The sequence below is a fragment of the Chiloscyllium punctatum genome, chromosome 12 (assembly GCF_047496795.1).
Source record: "Chiloscyllium punctatum isolate Juve2018m chromosome 12, sChiPun1.3, whole genome shotgun sequence".
Lineage (NCBI taxonomy): Eukaryota > Metazoa > Chordata > Chondrichthyes > Orectolobiformes > Hemiscylliidae > Chiloscyllium > Chiloscyllium punctatum.
In genome coordinates, this window is record NC_092750.1 from 53,284,969 (window position 1) to 53,305,495 (window position 20,527).

Below are 20,527 nucleotides of genomic sequence, written 5' to 3' on the forward strand. Positions count from 1 at the left end.
GGGTTGTTCGGTATTGGAACTGGTCCTCCTGGGAGCAGATGTGGCGGAGACAAAGGAATTGGGAATATGGGATGGCGTTTTTACAGGGGGCAGGGTGGGAGGAGGTGTAGTCTCGGTAGCTGTGGGAGTTGGTCAGTTTATAGTAAATGTCCGTGTTGATTCGGTCATCCGAGATAGAAATGGAGAGGTCTAGGAAGGGGAGGGAGGAGTCTGAGATGGTCCAGGTAAATTTGAGCTCGGGGTGGAAGGTGTTGGTAAAGTGGATGAACTGTTCAACCTCCTTGTGGGAAAACAGCCAAACAATGCATTCCTTTCATGGGAAAAGTTGTTATGTCTTTCTTTGTTAAGTTCATGTACATAAAATCAGTAAAAATAGAAGACAAAATAAATTCTACACAATTTTTGTTTGGAAATTTGGTGCTTCAGAAAAGACCAAGACCCAACACCAACCTACATCCCAAGAGAGATAAAACCTAGAAAAATTCGGACTTCCCGACATAGTCAATTACTTATTTCAGGGATAATTTATTTGAGCAATAGAATGGAAATGTGACGGATGGATATTTACTTCTGTGGAGTTTGTACACTGTACAACCTTCTTAAGCGTTTGACCTGAATGAAAAAAAAAGCTAAGTTAATGGAACTGGATGCCAAAGTTTTTTTTCTCATTCTCTTTTTTTAAAAAATTGAACTAACCGCACGAAGGCCAATATCGCATCACCAAGTCACCCTTTATTTCCATAACTCGGAGATATCACTGTTAGACTGGGGTGGGCAGAGTTAAAGATCACACAACACCAGTTTATAGTCCAACAGGTTTATTTAGAAGCACCAGCTTTCGAAGGGCTGCTCCTTCATCAGGTGGTTGTGCCTGATGCCTGGGCAACCACCTGATGGAGGATCAGAGCTTCGAAAGCTAGTGTGCTTCCAAATAAACCTGTTGGACTATAACCTGGTGTTGTGTGATTTTTAACTTTATTTACATGTGCACAATACACTGGCTGTGGCCAGCCAGCCCTGAGTCAGTCGTCTGAACTGAGGAGATTCTAATCTCCTGGGTTTTTTTTAAATCTCCTGTTTTTTTGTTTATTTTGGAACTGGGAGTCTTAATTTGTATTGCTGGCAACAAGTTTTATTCATAAAACCATTCTGACATCAGCAATCTACCAATTGAGATAGGCTCATTGTTGAAAATAATTAATTTGAATTAGAGTAAACTATTTTGATGTGAACATAGGAGGTATAATTAGTAAGTTTGCAGATAACACCAGAATTGGAGGTGTAGTGGACAGTGAAGAAGGTTACCTCAGTTTACAACAGGATCTTGATCAGGTGGGTCAATGGGCTGAGAAGTGGCAGATGGAGTTTAATTTAGATAAGTGTGAGGTGCCACATTTTGGAAAGGCAAATCAGATCAGGACTTATACACTTAATGGTAAGATCCTTTCTGAACAAAGAAACCTTGGAGTGCAGGTTCATAGTTCCTTGAAAGTAGAGTCACAGGTAGATAGGATAGTGAAGAAGGCATCTAGTATGCTTTCCTTTATTGGTCAGAGCATTGAATATCAGAGTGGGATGTTTTGTTGCAGCTGTACAGGACATTGGTCAGGTCACTTTTGGATTATTTTGTGCAATTCTGGTCTCCCTCCTATCGGAAGGATGTTGTGAAACTTGCAAGGGTTCAGAAAATATATACAAGGATGTTGCCAGGTTCGGAGGATTTGAGCGATAGGGAGAGGCTAAGTCGGCTAGAGCTGTTTTCCCTGGTGCATCAGAGGCTGAGGGATAAAATCATGAGGGGCATGGTTAGGGTAGAAAGACAGTGTCTTTTCCCTGGGATGGAGGAGTCCAGAAGTAGAGAGCATTGGTTCAGGGTGAGAGGGGAAAGATATAAAAGGGAACCTAAGCGGCAACTTCTCCACGCAGAGGGTGGTGCATGTATGGAATGAGCTGCCAACGGAAGTGGTGGAGGCTGATACAATTACAAGATTTAAAAGCATCTAAATGGATACAAAATAATGAAGGGTTTCGAGAGGTATGGGCCAAGTGCTGGCAAATGGGACTAGATTAGGTTAGAATATCTGGGCGGCATGGACCGAAGGGTCTGTTTCTGTGCTGTACATCTCTATGACTTTATGACTCCAACTGAAGAGCAAGACACAGCTCTTTCATCTGTTTCCCTTCAGGTCTGGTTTTAATTTCAATATATAACTTATCATTTTGCTACTATACTGACTGCAATTGTTGGGAGCTGTAATGGAAGACAAAACTTCACATGAAAGCTGAAAGCAATGCATGTGCCTGTAATGTCTCTTAATATTCTTTGAGACAATAGACCAGCACTTACACAGATCATTACAGCAGAATTCAAGTGTTATTACTCAAGATAAATCACTCTATCTCTTCATATCACTAGATAATGATGAATAAACAAATTAACTTGCATGCAATATAGCTCCTTTCATGACCTCAGGGTTTCCCAAATCATTCCAAAGACATTGAATTATTTTTCAAGTGTCAAGATTGCTGCTTTGTATCTAAAGACAGTAGTTAATCTGCATACAGCAAGATCCACAAACATAAATAACCAGTTAACTTGTTTTCAAAGATGTTAGTTGAGGGCAAATGTTGGCCTGGACACTGGGAGAGAATTTGTTTTTGCTTTTCCACATGGGAAGACAAATATTTTAAACAATATATTGTGCTGTTGTTCAGATTAGACAAATGTAAACAATTCAACTGTAAAATAAATAAAACTGAGATGTTACAAGGATGCGAAGTGCATGAAAGAAGTTCAAACTAATTCTCTACGATTTTCTCAAAGGCGATGTGCACTTTCCTGATCTGACTGTATTCCTGCTGTGAAATTCACACCCGAGCAATGGACTGGTTTTTAAAAAATCTGCAAAACCATCAGCTGCTCCTTTGAGACCTTTGTAATTGACCAGATCTATTTTCTCCCCCAGAAGTTGCCAGACCTCTGGGCATTTCCTGTTTTTATTCCAAATTGCCAGCACTCACAATTTTTTTGCTTTTAGATGTCTATACTGCGACCTCACTTCAATAAATGATTGTCATTATTCACCATGATTTTGATAATATTTTAGCCTTCCCAAATACTCTTCCCGAAGGAAAAGAAAGCAAATGCAATGGTACACATTTGTGGATGCCTTTCCAATAAACTGAAAGACTCCCACAAAATTTACACCAAGTAGGCGATTGAAAACTTGATTGATTACCAAAGAAGATTGATTTTCTCAAAAACAGCAACAAATCTACTTGGAGCAATAAGAACGGAAACATTCTGTATAATACAATTTTAATTCTATTACTTTGTTTCTTGCAAATGTTGGCCTTTCTTCTTAAAGAAGAGATTTCAAGAGATATTCCAAGAATTGACTAGAAGTGCTTCTAATAACATTAGCAGATTTTATTGCATCTGCAGTACTCACCTTGGAGAACTGTAAGTGGCTATTTAAAATGGAGATACAGTTGTATTTTAAATTATGGCATTCAAATAGCCTGTTTATAGTGTAATGTTGATGGACGTTGTGGTCAATTGAAGCAAAAAATATATTTGTTGGGAATTAGTAAAGGCAGCACAGAATAGATTCTTTTCCAGGATCAGCAATGCAAATATGCCATTGACTACTGTATCAGATTTCTCAATTCTGAGCGCAAAAAGCTGTGAATTAATCAAAATCATTTACTTTTGTGTTTTTTTTGTGTGTAACAAAGAAATCCACTGGATTAGTAAATCACTCTATGACTCTACTTCTAAATTATGCTACACTTGCTCCTTCAGCTCTTTTGGCGTATATTGATAGGTTCACATGTTGATTCAAAATAGTGTTCACACTGCAGGTGTTAGAATAATTGATCTGATATTTCTAAATCAATGTTCTGTTCGTTCTTTGCACATCAAGATAGAATTACTGCCCTCCAATCTTCAGATAAACTTACCCAGCTTAACTAGCTCTAAAAACATGTAACAAAATACTTCCTTTCACACTTCTTTGAAGATTTTTACATTGAATTGCATTGAGGTCAATTTAACTCCTGTCATCCAAAGACCATAGGAAGTTTCGGTATTGTTGAGCTATTTTCCTCAATCATACTGTCCAATATTAAAAATGATAATGGTTTTCGTACATCAGGTACAGGATTAAAATATTGGCATTGAAATTATTGTTATAACATTCAGTTATTTGAATCATGCCCTTTTGGATTTATTGAGGATGTCAATGTCCAGCCATGTCATCTCGTGAAATGGCTGAATGCACCAAAGGCAGAAAGGCTATGGGTCCTGACAACATTACTGTGGTAGTTACAAATGTTATACAAGATATCCTAAAAGAGTCAATGCTCATGTTACATTGAGCTCTATCTGTTCTGTTAATGTCACACAAGATCTGTGGATAAAGATAGTGAGCTCTACTTGAGCTTTCATGGGGAGCAGACATATTTTGAACAGCTCCAGAGAGTTGTTTTAATTATATCTGACTGGCAATGCAGTTGTACTTAATATTATCATACAGCAAACTATTTTGTTTATGAAGAACTGTGCCATTTCTACAAGGACCTTATGGTGATATATTCTTTACCACTGACCATTAGGCAAGCCCTTGACATAGGGTAGACAAAAGAGGATTGTTGGCAGCAAATAACTTAAAACACCTCCTAACTTAAAAATTCTTAACTTCTGAAGGTTAAACCTGTAGATTTGCAGATACTGAAAGATTCCAGCAAATACTACAAACAACAACTGTGCTTTGAGTATCAGAGCTCTCCTGGTCATTCTGCTCTCATGCAGCTATGATAATGACATCCAAACAAAAACATTTGAAATTTGTTCTGACATGGCAATTACAGAAAACTGTATAAATCTAACTTGGCCAAAAACATTCCTTTCTGCTTCCTCTCAATAATGATGAAAGACTTATCAACAGTGACCTGTGTTTATGGCTGTTCATGATGTACTCTGAACATTCAGGTCATCCACAAATCTTCTGATATTGAAGCTATTGGTGGGTGGCACGGTGGCACAGTGGTTAGCACTGCTGCCTCACAGCGCCAGAGGCCCGGGTTCAATTCCCGCCTCAGGCGACTGACTGTGTGGAGTTTGCACATTCTCCCCGTGTCTGCGTGGGTTTCCTCCGGGTGCTCCGGTTTCCTCCCACAGTCCAAAAACGTGCAGGTCAGGTGAATTGGCTATGCTAAATTGCCCGTAGTGTTAGGTAAGGGGTAGATGTAGGGGTATGGGTGGGTTACGCTTCGGCGGGGCGGTGTGGACTTGTTGGGCCGAAGGGCCTGTTTCCACACTGTAAGTAATCTAATCTAATCTAAAAAAAAGTAATCTAATCTAATCTACCTAGGCAAATGATCGCAATACATGGAGATTCGGCTATAAGTAACACTAAAGTAGGTGTTCTATTAGATCAATTTCATGACTATCTCCTAGAAGAGAAAGTACAACCATCTCCATTAATGTTAAATAGCAACACTGACTGGCAGCTCTCAGAAATATCAACATGATATTTTCCATGGTTGAGAACTGGTCATTCAGCAATTTTTGATTTTCCTAGTCTCCCGTCAAAACCTCTCCAACATTAACAAGGCCCAAGTCAGATAGACACTAGATTACTCACAACATGATACTACAACAATGTAAAAAAAGTGCAAAACCATCAGGATAGTTTGGCTTCACCACTAGCCTCAATATCATGACTGATACATGGACTGAATTCCTGGTCAGAGAATCAGAGAGAATAAGAGGCAAATATGAATTCTGCTGAAGCTAGTCATAGAGCCATAGAGTTACACAATATGGAAACAGACCCTTCAGTCCAACTTGCCCATGCCAAACATATATCCTAAACTCATCTAGTCCCATTTACTAGCATTTAACCGATACCCCTCTAAACTCTTGCTATTCATGTACTTCTCCAAATGTCTTTTAAATGTACCTGCCTGTTGATGTTTAAGTTACATTAGCTCCACCTTCCTATGAATGTCATGCAATGTCACACAAAATCAATCTTATATACTCTGTTGATAGAGTAAACTATATTCTAGGTTGTATATGCCTGAGATCTACACAACTTTCTGAGAGAAGCAGATGTGCTTGCACAACTCCTGTTAGTCCTAAGTATCTACACCTGCAAAGTTCATGTAAAGATATTTATTCCTATCAGGCAATAAACTGCCATCTTAAGGAAGGCCAAAACCACTTCTGTTTAGATTCAGGACTAATATTTATAGTTGATAATTAGACTTAGAAACAGAATAGAGATGGGAAGATTGGTGGCAGTGAAGTACCCAATTAAAAGAGGTCAATTAGGGGTTTCAAGCTTCCAGGTCAGGATGGACTAGTTTGGGTTCCTGAAGATACGCAGCCTGCAGTAGGCCTTGGCACCAGATTTACTGACAGGCCAAGTGGCCTTGCCTTTCTGGTTGCAGGAGCGGTCATGCTGCCCTGTAGGGGTTCTTTCCTAATTTATTTTGTAATTGAGGATTTGAAAACTTTGGAGCGAAGTTGCCTCCCTGTTGAAGCACCCTCTTCTTTTATTAACCTTCAATGATAGTCTGTTGTACCTGTTAAAATAGGGGGCCTTTAACTGACTGTTCAACTTTGAGACCCAACCCAGCATTCTTAATTGGCGCCCCTGTGAACATCCCAAGAGTGAGCATCCAGAGAGTGAGCACCTGTAACAGGAACCGAGAAATAGTCCTGACATTTTTTCCTGTCACCAGCAGGAAAATCCTGAAATAATATCCCACATTGTCATGACCAGGTGTGGAGGGATCAGGTTTTTACTTTTTGCCCACCTCTCAGTCAGTTGAAACAAATGTTTTTTTTTTATTGACGTTTTGCATGCAGTTACCACACTCCATAATTACTGAAACATAATTAACTAGGTCAAAATAAATGAGATGTTTAATTCAAGAGGAATGTTATTATGTATTACCTCAAAAGAAACGTATCAGCAAACATAGGTAGACAACTTAGGGAGAAGCTGTGGAGTGTTCCTACAGACAGAGGAAGGGAAGGACAGTTGTTAGTGCAAGTTCTCAGAGTCCTTCAGGCCTTGAATACTTTAGTTCTTGTCTTACTTCTTCAGCGGTGTTAAAATTTGCAAACTTTGAGATCTCGGTGAACAACTTTGGGCAAGGTTTCTACTTCACAAGGCAGAGGCTTTTGAGACATTAAGTCAGGGATAGGCAGGAAATGTGTCTTCTCATTTTTGCACACAAATTCATCTTTTGTTTGCTTCTGCATTGCTGTCCAAGTAACAGTTAATTTAGGCTCATTTATATATTCCTGAGTCTGCTCCTTGTCTTTCCAGGCTGGCTAGATAACAGTTAGCCTTTCATTTCCCCTTATGTTGAATTATCCTCTATGTATGAATTAAACAGGATATGACTTGTTTGGCCATTATCATTGTCTTTGTACGAGGTGATAATTTCAGTGCAGACCGGTATGTAAATTTCACACTACATTCACAAAGCTTAGTTCAAGCTGTAGTTAAGTCATTACAGTAGTTATTTTATGCCTGGATATGATCTATACAAAAATCACTGTAGTCTAAAATTAGATGATGTAACTTGAATATTGATAAGCCATTGTTAATACTATTGCAACAATGTATGTGTCTGCAGAATCCACTTTGGCAAGTACATTTCAACTGTACCTGCTTCCACTGAAAATCTTATCATTCAGGTGGACAACAGCATCAATGTTGTTGGACCAACATATCTCCATGATTTGTTTGGTATCCCTGAGCTATCTGATCTCATGAACTTTAATGCAAAAAGAAATGTGGTTGAATATGCTCATGTCAGCTGTCAACATCTGTTCCTGCAACAGTGAAGGTTAATTGTTTCTTCACCTTATGCTTTAGCATGATAGGGATAACGAGTTAGCCATGGTTCAGTAGTAGTAATTTCGCCAGTGCATCAGAACGTTGGAGATTCAAATTACAGTCCAGAGACCTGAGCACAAAACCTCAACTAACGCTCAAGAGGAATAATGAGTAAGTGCTGTATCATCAGATAAACTAACGTTCAGATGAGATGTTAAAACATGTGGCCATCTATGCTTTCAGGTAGCAAAAAGAGATACAGTTGCATTATTTGAGGAAGTGCTGGGAAGTTGTTCATCATATCCCTTAATAACTCTTAACCAACATCAGTGAATCAGATTATCTGATTATTATGACTGATGCTAGTGGGATCTTCATGTGCATTAATTGCTACATTGTCGACATGTCAAAAGTGGTTGCAATTTGAACATTTATCACAAACTGAAAATACTTTGGGACATCTATGATACAAATGAAATTCTTTCTTCTTTCACAATCTATTTTTGTATCAAAGCATGAGCCAATTTATCTGTATAAATTGTTATGTAGAAATCCTATTTCAATTCTTTACAACACAGACCTCAAAATACATCTTACTTTTAACATGATATCCACAGAGCATACAGCTCAGTAAAAGGACCATCATGTTACATTTCCAGGTTCTTTTTAACTAGAACCATAAAGGACTTCAGCATTTGATGAACATTGTGCTGTTTTCTTGCTTGAATAATCCAAAATAAATCCCATTGTTCCTTGTCTATTCCTGAATACATGGTGTCATGCTATATTTTAAATGTTTATCAACTTATTCTGAAAGGATGCATCAATTACTTTGAGGAAAGACATTCAATGTTCTAATTATTTATACTGTCAAGAAATGTCACTTCACCTCATTCTTCATTCTCTTACTACTTAGTTTAAAATATAATTGGCACTTGAATCAGAAGAATTATTATTCTCCTATTCAACATGTCAAAATCCTTCATAATTTTAAAAGACTTCATTAACTTTGAATCTTCTCTGTTAGAATAGACAACATTGTAGTGTCTTAACTTTACCTTTATAATTGGAATCTTTCCTTCTTGATTTCTTCCAGTGAATCTGCCTCTCATGTTAAGTTCTTTGTAAAATGGAATGCAAAAAACAATACTGGAACTTTGGCCTGTAACTGTTACTGTAGATATGTTCTCATCAACCCGGTGAGAGATAGTATTACACACTTCAGGAGCCAGCTTGGAACTTGAACCTGGACTCCTGGCTCAGAGGTACGGGCACTACCACTGTGCCATATGTGCTGTAAACCTTGCCTTAAACAAATAAGGTTTGCTATTGTGCTCATTGTTATCTCCATAAAATGAAACGGTAATAGTTTTAATGGTTTTTTTATGCATTCACGCTTCAGGAGTGCACTTTTCTGTTCTATGACGACTTTCCAATTCTTTTAAATAAAAAATACAATTGTGAGCTTACATTTCTTTTCACTGAACCTCCACATTCCAGCGCTTTATGTATGTCTTCCTGAATGAGTTTTGAGAAGATTTCTAGTTCAGGTTGAGGTTTTGGATGTAGGTTTGCTCGCTGAGCTGCAAGGTTCATTTCTAGATGTTTCGTTACCCTACTCAGTAAGATTTTCAATGGGCCTCAGGTGAAGCAATGTTCAAAATTCCTGCTTTCTATTTATATGTCTGGGTTTCTTTGGGTTGGTGAAGTCATTTCCTGTGGTGTTTTTATTTCCTGTGGTGAAGTCACTTCCTGTTCCTTTTCTCAGGGGGTGGGAGATGGGGTCTAACTTGATATGTTTGTTGATAGAGTTCCAGTTGGAATGTCATGCTTCTTGGAGTTCTCGTGTGTGTCTCTGTTTGGCTTGTCCTAGGATGGATGTGTTGTCCAAGTCAAAGTGGTGTCCTTCCTTATCTGTATGTAAGGATACTAGTGAGAGAAGGTCATGTCATTTTTTGGCTAGTTGATATTCATGTATCCTGGAACACCAACTAGCCACAAAAAGACATGACCCTCTCTCACTAGTATCCTCACATATGGATGATGAAGGACACCACTTCGACTGGGACAACACATCCACCCTGTTTCATCAGATTTATCCATAAATCTAAAACCATATTAGTTACATACAAATTAAAACAAAATAAATTAGTTATTTTGTTTTTTCTCCCAATATGAGCAACAACCATTACCTCAGAATCATTGTTTCTGGTTTGTCATCAAACTTTCTCTCTGCATCAATGCATTTCATCTTCTATTCTTCAGCATGAAATGGAAATCGAGTTATAATTCCCTATAGCTATTCTTATTTGTATTGTCAGCTTTCTGCCTACCTGTTCACTTCGAGAAGGCTGTGTGTAAAAGCAAGATTGCATGTCATCTCCCTATTTGACTAAGTGGAATGGGAATATAAAAGGCTTATAGCAGCTTGAATGTAATCATTTAACTCACATAACAATGACTTGGTCAAGCTAAAACTTCAATTAAACGGACAACGCTATTTTATTGAGATAGACTTAGCTCCTGGAATAACCTACTTTGAATTTCCAATGCAAATACTGTCATACTGTCATATCAAAAGGGTCAACAGACATTTCATTTTTCACAACTTGGGGTAAACGCATGTCGCAAATAAAGATCTCCAGACAAATTGGATTGTTTCACCAAATATATAGTTGCTCAAAATTGAAATTATAATTTGTCACTGTTGCAAAGAATAATGCTGAACAATGACAACAATGTACCTTTTAAAAATGCCAAATCGACTTCTCCCACATCTTTGCACTCATCCATACTATTAAAATTGAAGTTGCATTTCTGAAATGAGTAGGCTATTTTCTTTGTTTAAAAACAAGTGGCCCATGCAGTCACTTCCATCAGAATTACACAGTTATCAACATCTAGCTATGCTTATAAACAAATGTAAACATTGTCACTGTTAAATAGTACACAAAGTGTAATGTGTGCAACTGTTTCAAAGCACACTTGAGTCATTATTTCTTTAACAAATAAATCATAACATTTAACTAGTACCTTTCACTGTTATTGTTCCTGTGCTGTTGGCTGATCCAAAATGGTTCCGGGCAATACAAGTGTAGCGTCCATCATCCCTTTTTGTTACATTAACTATTCGTAAACTGCCATCTTTCAGGGTAATCCTTCAAAAAATAAGAAGAAAGTCAATAATTTTGAGCCATATGTACAAGGTGAGTGAAATAGTCCTTTTCCACATAGAACATAATGATATTGACTATTGTTCCCCTATTAACCAAGCAAATTCAAGTTCCTGTCACTGCATTTTATAGCCAGTTCCATCTGTATTGACTTGTTATTTCTAATCTTATCTTGCTTCAAAATCAAAAGAGTATTCCATGTGAGTCTGACATGCAATGTGTTGAAACAACTCTGAGGTGTTTGAAATTTATATGTGTCCTTTTACACATGCAAATTGTCAGAACTGCAGGAACAGTAAAAGTACGAAGTGTTACATTTACCTGAATGAGACCATGGAAAAAGATTTCATTCATCAAACTTTTTCCCCACCTCTACCCATCCCAGACCATCACATTTCCCTTGGCAGAAAAGCAACCAAACTTTGAGAAAGTTTTCATGATTATAATGCAGTGTAATGGTCTCTCCCATCACAAAGGGACATTCAACAAAATATGTTATTCAGTTATTTTAATATTATGGGAGTAGCATCACCAAAAGCTTTCCTGTAAATGCTGTATAAAGTTTGGATGTTCTCCACATGTCTGCGTGGGTTTCAACTGAGTGCTCCAGTGTCCTACTGCAGTCCAAAGGTGCTTTGGTCATGCTAAATTACCCATAGTGTCCAGAGATGTGTAGGTTAGGTGCATTAGCCTTGGAAAATGCAGGGTTGGAGGGAAAGGGTAGAGGGATGATTCTGGGTGGGATGCTCTTCGGACGGTCAGTGTGGACTCATTGGGCCAAATGGCCTGTTTCCACATTATAGGGATTCTATGGAATCTTCAATCTAGTTCCTCACAAAATGTTCACCAGCTTATTTTTATTATAAGCTGGAATTTTTGTTCTGCAAATCTAACCTGCTGCAATGCAACATCAAATTATTAGTTCTAATCTTCTTCAGTTTTATTACATCCGGACCTTTCTCTCTAAGTGAGGCAAGTGACTTTCAGGTTAAATACTCCATATCCAGATTTTCCATGTAGTTTAATATTTTAAAAGATTTTCTCTTGATAGTTTTACCAACTCTTTGAATCTTTACTCATAATCCAGTGTCTTTAATTCGACATTCAATCTTCTGAGTGTTTTCGAGCTTATATATAGTTGCTTTATATCATCCAAAATAGTTCAGAAAGCTTGTTTTGAAAAACTTGGATGCCTGAACCAGGTCACTACTCTTGGCTTATGTACCAAGACACTCATTGCTAGTAGATCACTCTCACAGCGAGGATCAAACTCCAAGTCTACATTCTGAATTTTCTTTGGCGAAATATGCCTAGTTAGCTAATCTGTGCTCGTCATCTTTAAAGGCATGTTTATCGTGCTTTCCATCTTTTGAAAACTCCTTAAAATCAATTGCTTATATCATTAAAGTCTTATATCATTACCATACCAGTGCTGTCTTAGTAAGATTAACCAAGAGACAGTCATAATTTATCTTTCACGAGTCACAAAGAACTTATTGCATTGGTTTTCATTGAAGTGGTAATACTGGGACTTTACATGTAACAATGAAAATTCTGCTTAATGTTGAAGGCTATTGCCTTGTTTTTACATATTCTTGGTTCTGGATTTCGTGGGTCATTTTGTTCCTTGTGTTTTGCTGCCAAAGATGGAATTTGACTTGAAGTTCAGTGTTCCACCAGAGATTGACCTCATTGACATATCCGTTTCGATGGTGTTGCAGCTAACAGTTGAATGATGCTTTGTGGGATTTGAGACCCAATGGAACATGATCAGTTGATAGCTGGAGGCAATAAGCAACTTCCTTTCTCCAGTAAGCCATGTTAAAACGTAGTTCCTTTGTCACAACCAACAATTAGTAGGTTTAAAACCAATTTTGCTGTTTGCTCCTGACAACTTCTATATTTTTATTCATAATCAAGGATATGCTTGCTAGCTGAAATCAGCACAATATAACCACTTGAACACAGTAATCTCTTTTGTACTCCTGATCTAGATCTGAGTTATAGTTGGAGTGGAAATCATCCGGGATTTACTATTTATAATTTATTACTTCATGCACCTGTGATGGGTGTAGCTGGAAGCTGACTTTCCAAAACTTTCACTTTCAAAGTAGGAGCAGCACTTTTTTTTCCGCATTTCAAAGAAAGACAGCATTTTCAAACTCTCCAGAGCTATTTTGAACTTATTCTGAGGAGGCCAGTAAAAAAGTCATATGAACCTTTCTCATGGGCTGGTCTTTGGCAGCATTGGTGCTTTATGTACTGTGGTAATTGAATACAACAGGACTGCACAGTTGCTTGAGCTTTTCAAGTCCAAACCTTCACATGGAAAGTTCTAACATGTTTATGTAAAATCATTGTATTTTAAAAAAAAACATTCTTGGGATGTGGGAATCATTGGTAAGACTGTAATATTTGCCTTCTGTCTTAGTGCCCTAAGGAGTAGTGTACTTGTATCTTAACTCACTGCAGAGATTTGATACAACTGAATGGCTGACGAGGGGCTGACTTTTCATGCTGTCGTTAGATGTATTTTTAAGCATGGATGGGATATTAAAAAGAGTGTTAGGCAGATAGTCCACCATCTTCCGATACGCCCCAAAATTCAACCACACGATGTACAAGTTGGATGGGTGCTAAAATGAGCTGCCTACCTGCCATATTAAAATAAATAACTAAAGGTTCAGTTGGCTTCTCACAAGCTTCAAATGACACCAGAATGTGTTTGGCAAGGGCGGTCAGGCAGAGTGGCCAAAATGTGCAGAAGTGGAAAGGAACGGTGCATTGTGGTATATCTCAAGTTGCCATGTCCCTCCCTTTGGCCCCACCGACTCAACAAAACAAACTACTGTCTGGGCTCTATTCTCACTCTCTAAGACCTTTGGGACTTACCTACTCGGATTGTCATCTTCAGGCCTCTTCCTGTAATCTCAGCTGTGTTCGCGACAGAGCTCAGGCTGTGGGTGGGACTACCTCTTGAGTGAATGCTGTCTTTTAGCTGTGAAGCAAAGTTGTAAGGAGCAATTCAGCAACCAACTATCTTTCCTTCAGGTGAGGGGTGGGGGTGCGGTAAGCTGTTGGTCACTCGTCCATAAATCAAGCGAGATCAGAGTCACATTGAGATGGATGGGGGATGGACAGTGTTTTTTTTTATTGATGAAGTACCTGTTTGCCCACCAGCCCTAACTCATCGCCAATCATCGGTCAAAAGAATTAATGAATTCCTTTACCTTTCAGACTGATGCAATCTATGTATATGAAGACAACATCACCCTCTCTACCCTGCTGCAGCTCTAGTCTCATCCTTTCACCTGCCAATAACCTTACTGTTACTTGGAACACTTCCAAGCTGTTCAATACTATTCTCTCTTTCCATTTACTGTTGGGCTCAAATATTTTTATTCCTGTCAAGATCAGATTATTTTTTCATTTTGATTCCTTCTAAAATTGAGGATTGAAATGAGAGAAATAACTAAAAAATGTTTTACAAAACAAGGATTTGCAAGAATGACTGCATGTTTTGAAAGGAAGGAACTTGATAAAGTGGCTAGTGACAGGTAATTGACAACTCAAGTTGATTGGTTTGTGGTCGAGGAATTAATCATCAATGAGAAAGGTCCTCTTTTCTTAATTCTTTCACAGGATAGGGGGATACTGGCTCATCCAGAATTTATTGACCACCCCCAGTTGCTCTTGAGAAGGTCGTGATGATGAGCTGTTTTCTTCACCCACTGTTGTCCATGTGTTGTAAGGAGAATCACAATTTAGTTTGGGAGGGAGCTTCAGGATCTTCATCCAACGATACTGAAGAAATGGCAAAAATTTTCCGAGCTAAGATGGTGAGTGGTTTTGAAGGACACATGTAGGTTGGTGGTATTCCCAAATCTCTGCTACCCTTGTCTTTCTGGCTGGAAGTGGTCATAGGTTTGCAAAGTGCTATCTGAAGAGCCTTGGTGAATGTCTGCAATGTAACTTGCAAATGGTACATACTGCTGCTACAGTGGCTGCTTGATAATGAGTGGAGTCAAGCTTTAAGACTCTTAGCTTAACAGCTTTGGCTATGAGCAAAATAGAGAGATTAGTGAGACTAGAAAATACCCAAGGTCAACAACAACCAAAAAATCTGATTCACAGTTCTTTGTAGTCAGCCATTTTAAACCTGAGGAAACCAATTTATCTTCTATTCAGCAAATGCTGCAAGTTTTAAATTGTATAAGTCAACGACGTTTCAAAAGTTAATCAGCCACTCTGTGCCTCTTGCAAACCAACAGAAGCATTTGGCAAAAAAGGAGGAAGAGGGAAGATCAAAGAGAAAACTTCAGTCAGCAAATACCAACCTGACAGATCTTGGGAACAAAAACTATATAACTGTTTTTCCAGTCTTCCATTCATACATTTGTTTCTTTTCCCCAGTTTACCTTGAAGCTAGAATATAATTACCAATAATAAATAATGATTTCTTGTTCAGGTCAGAGACCTATTCTATACTTTCTATCAACCCAAATCTGAAAATCAAGTTGTTTCAGCATTTTGTGCATTTATTTTAAGTTTTTGATGACTCTGTGTTCCTGTACATCATGCTAGCAAGGCACAGCATCATAAATAGTAGCAGAACAAAAATGCAAAGTCACAGAAACTATTATGGGAAGTTATGGTCACCAGATTAGAGAAAAGATTTGATCATAATAAGAAGGATACAGAGAAAATATTTGAAGATATTCAGCAGCAATGAAAAATTGTTCCTTTGGAACAGAGGAGGCTGAAGAAAGATTTGATTTGTATGTGTGATTAGGAGGGAACCGAGACAACTTGGATCAGCAGGGTCTATTTCTGTTAGGTGAGAAATTAATTAATTGGTGGGGTTGGGGTGTGTGTGTGTGTGTGTGTGTGTGTGTGTTGGGGGGGGGGGAGGCGGGGGAACAGAAATTTGAAGCATATGTCAAAAGTATTACAGGGGAATTGAGGAGGTATTTCTTTCAGGTGGGGATTGCTGGGGCACTAAAATTCATGGGCTGAACTGTGTTAAAATGCACAAACCCTCTGGAACATTGGTTTTGAATGCTGCGACCTACAAGATTATGGACCAAGAACTAAACTGTGGGATTCAGTTGGACAGTTCTTTTTCATCTGGTACTGACACTGTGGTTTGAGTTTCTCCTTCTGTGGCATAGATTTTCCATATTTCTCAGCTATTTCCTTCTGCAGTACATTTCTCTCCATTACTGAGCAAAATATGTCTCCAATAAGTTTGTGTCAACTCAATCGGAGTTACGTAATTGGAGTTACGTAAAGGATGTAATTTAGGATAAAGTGTCTATATCTTAAACAAAAATCTGTCTTTTCTGATCACCAATGCTGAAAGATCTATGGTGTATTTAGAGCATTTGCTAGTTTATCTTGAATTATTTTAAAATGCAACACCTTGTAAGTTATTCTGTAAGTTAGCAAGGTTTTTTTTTAAAGTGGTGTACAGTTACATATCCAGTGCCTTATCACATCCTCAGGCGATCTCAAGGCATTTCTCAGTGAATGAATTAATTGTGAAATGTAGTCACTGATGTAATGCTGACAAATATAGCAGTCATTTGTGAATAGCAAGGTTCATCAAACAGCAAATGAGATGAATGACCAGTTAATCTGTTCTTGATGGTGTTAGTTGAATGTCATTAAAAATCAGGGCCACTGGGACGGTAGGATGTGCAGAGCATTTTAAACTAAGTCTTTTTCATGAGTATTGTTAAATAACTTCATCACATCAGTGTTTTGTATTGTGTCAGAAACCAACATCCCAAAGTAACATTCTGAATATCTCAACTTTATTTCCTCGCTCGCCCCATATCTTATTAAAAAAAACTCATTAGTTGTATGATTATTGATCCTTCCTCTTCTATTGTTTCTGCATAGACTGCTCACTAGATATTGAAAGGAGAAACTTTTACAGAAGTTTGTCCTATCATCGAACGTAAGTTGGCACAAAAATAAAAGAAAATCTGAAATAAAAGGACAAATTGCTATTTATATGATTTCTCCTTGAATTTAAATTTAGAGCAGTTGAGCAGCTAAACACCAGCCTTTTATTCTCCAAATCCACTTTCTGGCATCAGAAGAATAGGGAGGAAGTAGCAATTGCAGGTTCCCTCACAATTGATAAGGTAAGCTGTCTTAAAATAATGTTTCTTTTCAATTCTAATCAGCATGTTTAGAGATGTTCCTACACATCTCTAGAACATGTGGGACTTGAAGCAAGGCTTCCTGGTCCAGGGTGAGGGACATTTATCACTGCACCAGAACAGGGCCCTTAAAATAGTGCTGCTGCTGGAACAAACAGCCTTTCACACCATGGGTATTACCTTTTTATTTGTGTACAAATCACAACTAATTAATGCTAATGACCATGCTGCAGTTCACTTAATCACAACTCTATCATTTCAAATGGGTTTCTCATGGCTCTTTGCAGCTTTAAATAGCTGCATTATAACAAGGACAATTTTCAGATCACTGGAGAATAAAACCAGGGAGACTGTAAAGCAGGTGCCTATGTCCAACACAATTAAAATTATCCATTATGATTTATTTAAGTAATCATTAAATTCATTCAAAATCATCAGGAGAATATGAGTGGTTGTAAGAAAGGGAACTGTACTGTGAGATTTTATTCATTTAAGTAGCTTATTGAATTGTTCAATGCTCATTTAATTGGACTTTATTCCTCTTGTGGACATCCTTTGTATTAACACTCGGTTCAAACTTTGATATTCATTTGAGCCTATTTCCAAGACCAGTGAGGTTCTAAATATTTTCATTTCTATTCATATGTAGCTTATTTTGTTTTTTAAACATTAATTAATCTCCAGTGGTTTTGTTCATTAAGGAAGTGCATAATTTTTCTACTCAATGCAATTGTTTGGCTTCTAATTGTTTCTTGAACATCTTCCAAAGCGTAACCCCTTTGTTTGAATCTGTATCCCTTAGACAAATGCTATTTTCATTCTTTTCTGTTTTGCTCATTCATTCACTATTTCCTTTTCCTCCCATCAAGCAGTTGGTCATTAGGAAGAAAAGACCATGTGGTAGAATTCAGCTATGTCAATGGAGCAAATAGCTAATTCACAGGACTTTGCCAGGGAGTCGACCTGTGATAGATATAGGTGGGACGGTGACACTTGCAAGGAAAAGAAGGGATGGCAAACAGTATATTGAGTGGAACAATTCACGGAAATGATGTTCATAGAAGCAGAAATGGGACACATGATTACACCCAAAGGCTTCCAGACATTGATAGATGCAATTGGTTGGTTCACTTTTTTAGGTTTAGTTTTGAGAGTAATTGTACACCATGGACACTGGGTTTGAGAACCTGTCTCTCAAATATCCAACTGCATGCTGATGTTGAATTGGGCATTCAAAACAAGTCTTGCAGGCAGTCATTGTCTGATAGTCCTGCCAGTTTTAAATTTGGTTTGCAGTGGCTACTCACAAAATGCATGTCAGGAAAATAAATAGCATTAGGAGTACAGGCACCATAAAGGAAATGCTCCCAGGTGAGAAAGGATGGATAGTACAATAATAATGAGTGACAGTAAATTTAAGCGAACTTGCCTTGGCCATGACTTGGTATTTATGTGTAATAATTATAGCGCTACGCTGAAATGGCATGCAAACTTAACAATAGCTGCCAAAGCACTCTACTGTAAAACTCAAATCTCATACAGTTACTGACACAGTTTTATTAGGTGCAATTAAAAAGAATCAAGTCTTTGATCTCAAAGTGTCTTCCAAAACCCGAGTAAGAGCACCAGCCACAGTAAAGTTTTACAAAGCAAGTAGGAACACTTCAAGGAATTGAGGTCAATTTTCCTTATGTAATAATCATTACTGTGCAGGTTTGCATGCACATTTTACATAATTGATCCGACTGCTGTGAAAACTTAAATGGATATCACAAAAGCATGTGGAGCCCCAGATATATCTCATATATCGACATAGAGTCTATTGTCTAAAACAGGGAAATAAACCACACAGTCTGAAATTATCTTAGCAGCTGCTATAATTGGTGTCAGGAACAACAACATATTAATTCAGATTATGCATTATAACATACAATGGGTTTGCATAACCTGGGATGTTCCACCGGATGGCAATTATAATGATCATGGCCAGTTTCTCATATCTTGTGCCAGGTCAAGCATTTGGCACCAAGGAAGGCAGATCATTCAGCAGTTTACTCAATGTCTTCATATTATTTTGCACATTTTTTCTGAGAAAAATATCAGTGATTCGTGTTACTTACAAATAAGTGGATGCATGATTTTCAAAAAGGCAGCTTTGAGCAATGTGTTTTCCTTAGCATTGTGACAACATTAAACTATTGAATCATTTTGCATCTGTAATCATAATTGTTAATGCTTCCCAAGCAGCTAACAAGCTGTGAAACTAGAATATTGAGAGCATAAATCGTAATACAAAATGATGAATTTCATTTTAGACAGGCCTTGAGTGTTACAACAAACTACATCACAAAACAAATGGTCTTTTTGGTGCAAGAGGAAAATTGTAATTGCTGAGGATATGTGCAAAGCGTATGTACAACAACAATATTGAGAAATATTAATAAGATGTAACAAGGGAGGAAGTACAAGCCAAAATAGCTGCTTTGTACAATTACATGCCACATGCCGTGTTAGTAATGAAAAATAAAGGGAGGAACTTCCATGAGTTAATTCATGCTGTTCTTATATTTAAAAGGCAAACACAAACAGAATACAAAAATATAAAGTGGAATTAATGATGTAACAAAATGATTGAAATCATCAATAAGGTAGAAGGTCAGAACTGTTTATTAGTTTGAGAGGATTCAGAATGTTTTTATGGATGCTTGAGGGCCAAAACTCTGAAATGCATTCACAATTGTTTTCAACTTATTCCAATAAACAATTCAAAAAGGAGGTATTGATACAATCCCCGAAGAAACTACTAACCCTGAAAAAGACATTTGAATTGCCCATAAAGGCCTAGAATGTTTACTCAAGATTAGAACTTCTAAGACTTTTGCTGAAACCAACAAATCAGAGTTACAAATATCATTCTTTGAAGATTGCAGTGCTGTGGATTGTGTCCTTATTTTCAAATGAAGAGTGTGTGAGCATGTAACATTTTCTAAAACATGGATGATGTGGCTGTTAAAGATTAAAGAGAGACCTTTGTTGCTTTACTCAAGATAAGGTCTAGACTACTGATAGGGCTTCAAATATGACTGACAATCCTACACTACTGCAATACTTTACTCTGTCCTTTAAGTTGTCACTGTGTTTTCCCAATTTTTCACTTTGGATCAATTGTTTTATTTTCATTTTCCCAGAAGGATACATTTTCTGTTCCCAAGACTGACTTTCACAGTGAGAGTCAGCCTGGAGAATCCTTCTTCTCGTCAAAGCTAAAACAGTCTTTCAGCCTTATTTAATTACTCATGCACTTGGTCTGCTTAACTGAGTG

The 20,527-nt window shown here is 37.7% G+C and overlaps 1 protein-coding gene across 15 annotated transcripts in view; it reads right to left on the bottom strand.

Moving 5' to 3' along the window:
- Positions 1-20,527, bottom strand: part of LOC140483855 (contactin-4-like) — a 2,466,301-nt gene that overhangs the window by 466,317 nt on the left and 1,979,457 nt on the right. For all 15 annotated transcript variants that reach the window (XM_072582595.1, XM_072582599.1, XM_072582606.1 and 12 more), the window contains one exon: positions 10,896-11,020. In XM_072582595.1, the coding sequence (XP_072438696.1) occupies positions 10,896-11,020 (125 nt within the window). The remainder of the gene's footprint in view (positions 1-10,895; positions 11,021-20,527) is intronic.